The sequence below is a fragment of the Otolemur garnettii genome, unplaced genomic scaffold, assembly GCF_000181295.1.
Source record: "Otolemur garnettii isolate 467f Iridium unplaced genomic scaffold, OtoGar3 scaffold00030, whole genome shotgun sequence".
NCBI classification, from domain to species: Eukaryota; Metazoa; Chordata; class Mammalia; order Primates; family Galagidae; genus Otolemur; species Otolemur garnettii.
The window spans coordinates 1676462-1679289 of NW_003852425.1; the positions used below are offsets into that span (position 1 = coordinate 1676462).

Sequence of the window (2828 nt, forward strand, 5' to 3'; positions counted from 1 at the left end):
ACCTGCCAGCCTCGGTGTATGTGGCCAGTGCCACAACCACTGTGCTATGGGTGCTGAGCCGAGTGACCATTATTTAATTAAAAAATATTATTAATATAAAAACTGTCTTTTGTCACACAGCAAAATATTAAATGCTGCCTAAGAGCTAACAAAAAGTTCTAGTCTGAAAAAGAGTAAAAGAAAGAAAACCCCTCTACTTATTGTGTGTAGAAATTCCAACCTTGGAAAGTATTCAGCTTTTTATCTACAGCAGATACATTTTATTTCAGTATAACCCAAGAATAATAAAGCAGCATTTGTTAGGTTTTCTATACCATGAAACCATAAAACTTTTCTGTTCTTTAGCACCTTAAGAAAATTAATTTCTTTATTAAGCCTTATATAAACATAAGTATATTTTTAAGAAATTGATAAGAAACAGCAAAAGATGAAAAAAAAAATTTAAAGGCAAAAATGAATCTGAGGATTAAAGAAATATTCTATTACCTGATTATATGGTATACAAAAAAAATACAATTCATATGTATAAACCTTAATTCTTTCTGGTTCATGAAATTATATTTCTATTTCCTAGGAAACATAAATACTTACAGGAGTTTTCATATAAAATACACCAAAATTAAAATAAAAAAACAAGCAAACTTTATGACTAACTTGTTGTTGTTATAAGCTCATGAACAGAATTACCCTGGAGGTTTAAGAATTTGTGCTATATCTGCCTGGTTAGTCTTCTGGCCACCACAGAGAAGAATCTTAAGGTCTCCCCAAAATAAACTTGCCTTTCTCATCTTTATAGCTGCCTTCTGTTTCTTAAACAAATCTTCACATGTTCAACAATTCCTGAATTGACAAGGCATTTTATCTCCTCCATCAGAAAACAAATTTTTTGTGCCAAACAAAAATGATTAAACCACCTACTGTGTCTAAGATGCTTTATCTGCCTGTCCTTTAAAGTTAGTATAAAATCTATTTCCAAGCAATGTGGCACTGCGTTCTTTCCTCAAGAGGAAAGGATGATTAACACTTGCCTTTTAACTATGTTTTATCAAGCACTTAGTCTAAGGCTTTCAGGAAATTCTTCACTTTAAGACAAGCACTCTCCTACCATATGCTTTTTTATCTGACTAACAAAAAACATTTAATATTTTCTTTCAGTATCTGGAAAATTTTGATAACTAAAACTTTCCAATCACAGAAAGCATGTCTTTACTCTTAATTATGTTGAAGACACAGGTGCCACTTTTTTAATGTACAATGTTACATAGTTTCAGAGTCATAAATAAAAATCATCATTAACCAGGTAGATGTATCACTTTTCAAAAATATGCTCTCACCTGATTAAGTGAGGTGGTATCTTTATGAACGGCATCAGGAGGTCTGTTAGGTATGGCAACGGCTACCTGAAATCAAAAGGCATTAAATATTAACTATTAAATACAAAGTATCATCATTCACTTTATTCAAACTGGCTCTTGATAAACAACCATATTCCAACATAATTAACTTGGGAAATTGGACAAAAATGTCTTTTTTTTTTAAGACAGATTTTCACTTCATCACCTTTGATAGAGTGTCAGGGCGTCAAAACTCAGAGAAACTTTAAACTCCTGGGCTCAAGTAATCCCCTTGCCTTAGCCTCCTGAGTAGCTGAGACTACAGGCACCTGCCACAATTCCCCACTATTTTTAGAGATAGGGTCTTGCTCTGGCTCAGGCTGCTCTTGAACCTGTGAGCTCAGGCAATCCACCCACCTCAGCCTCCCAGAGTGCTAGGATTACAGGTGTGACCCACCGTGCCGGACCCCAAAAAGGTCTTTTAATAATGTTATTTTATTTGGGGGAGATTACAATTTCCAAAAATGACATTTTTTTTTGAGACAGAGTCTCACTATGTCACCTTCAGTAGAGTGATGTGGCATCACAGTGCACAGCAACCTCAACTCTTGGGCTTTAGTGATTCTCTTGCCTCAGACTCACAACAGCTAGGACTACAGGCACACACAACAACTGGCTATGTTTTTGTTGCAGTTTGGCAGGGGCCAAGTTCAAACCAACCACCCTTGGTATATAGGGTCAATGCCCTACCCACTGAGCCACAGGCACCGCCCTGGTTACTGGTTTTCAAAAGCTACTGCATGAATTGTAACCCTTCTTTGTTTCAATTGCATCCAGTATATTTTGCAGGTTTTATTTAAAGTTATTTTCTGTTCATTCAAAGTTTTGGAGAACCTGACTTCATTCTTCAATCTATAGGTTCTGAGTAATCTTTTAAAATTTTTGAGTACTGGGAACTCTCTGTCCTACTTCTGAGGGCTGCCTAAAACAAAATTTTTAAAAATAAGTAATTTTTAAAAATTTTTGAGCACCCTTTTCTACAAAATCATGTGTAAGCCATAGCTATAAAGATATGTGCACAGCGCATTCAAGACAGTGTTGCCACAGTTCTACTGTTAACACAACAGCAACCAGTTCATGGCACACAGCTTGGCATCAGCTCTTATTTTCTCTCAAAACAACTAATGATACCAGTGATAAATTTCTGTTTAATCGTCACAATAATGTCTAGAAAACAATACCTAGAAAATGTGATTGAATTTATATTCCTTACTGGTCTACAATACTTTATTGTCCTATATTTAAAAAGAATATACAGTTAAAAAGGAAAAACAAATAACACACTTTTACTTCATCTAACACAGTCTCAGATTATTCCCTTTCCAACAACATCTTTAGAAAAGCTTGAAAGATTTAACAGTGAATGTGACATTTCTAAGCTTTTCATTGAGATAAGGCCCCTGCATAGGCTTGTGCAGTGCGCAGCCTGCATCA

The 2828-nt window shown here is 35.1% G+C and overlaps 1 protein-coding gene across 2 annotated transcripts in view; it reads right to left on the reverse strand.

Annotated features, from left to right (window-relative positions):
* HSD17B4 (hydroxysteroid 17-beta dehydrogenase 4) overlaps positions 1-2828 on the reverse strand; it is a 69892-nt gene that overhangs the window by 14631 nt on the left and 52433 nt on the right. For both annotated transcript variants that reach the window (XM_003788894.3, XM_012804624.2), the window contains exon 16: positions 1335-1400. In XM_003788894.3, coding sequence (XP_003788942.1) covers positions 1335-1400 — 66 coding nt within the window. The remainder of the gene's footprint in view (positions 1-1334; positions 1401-2828) is intronic.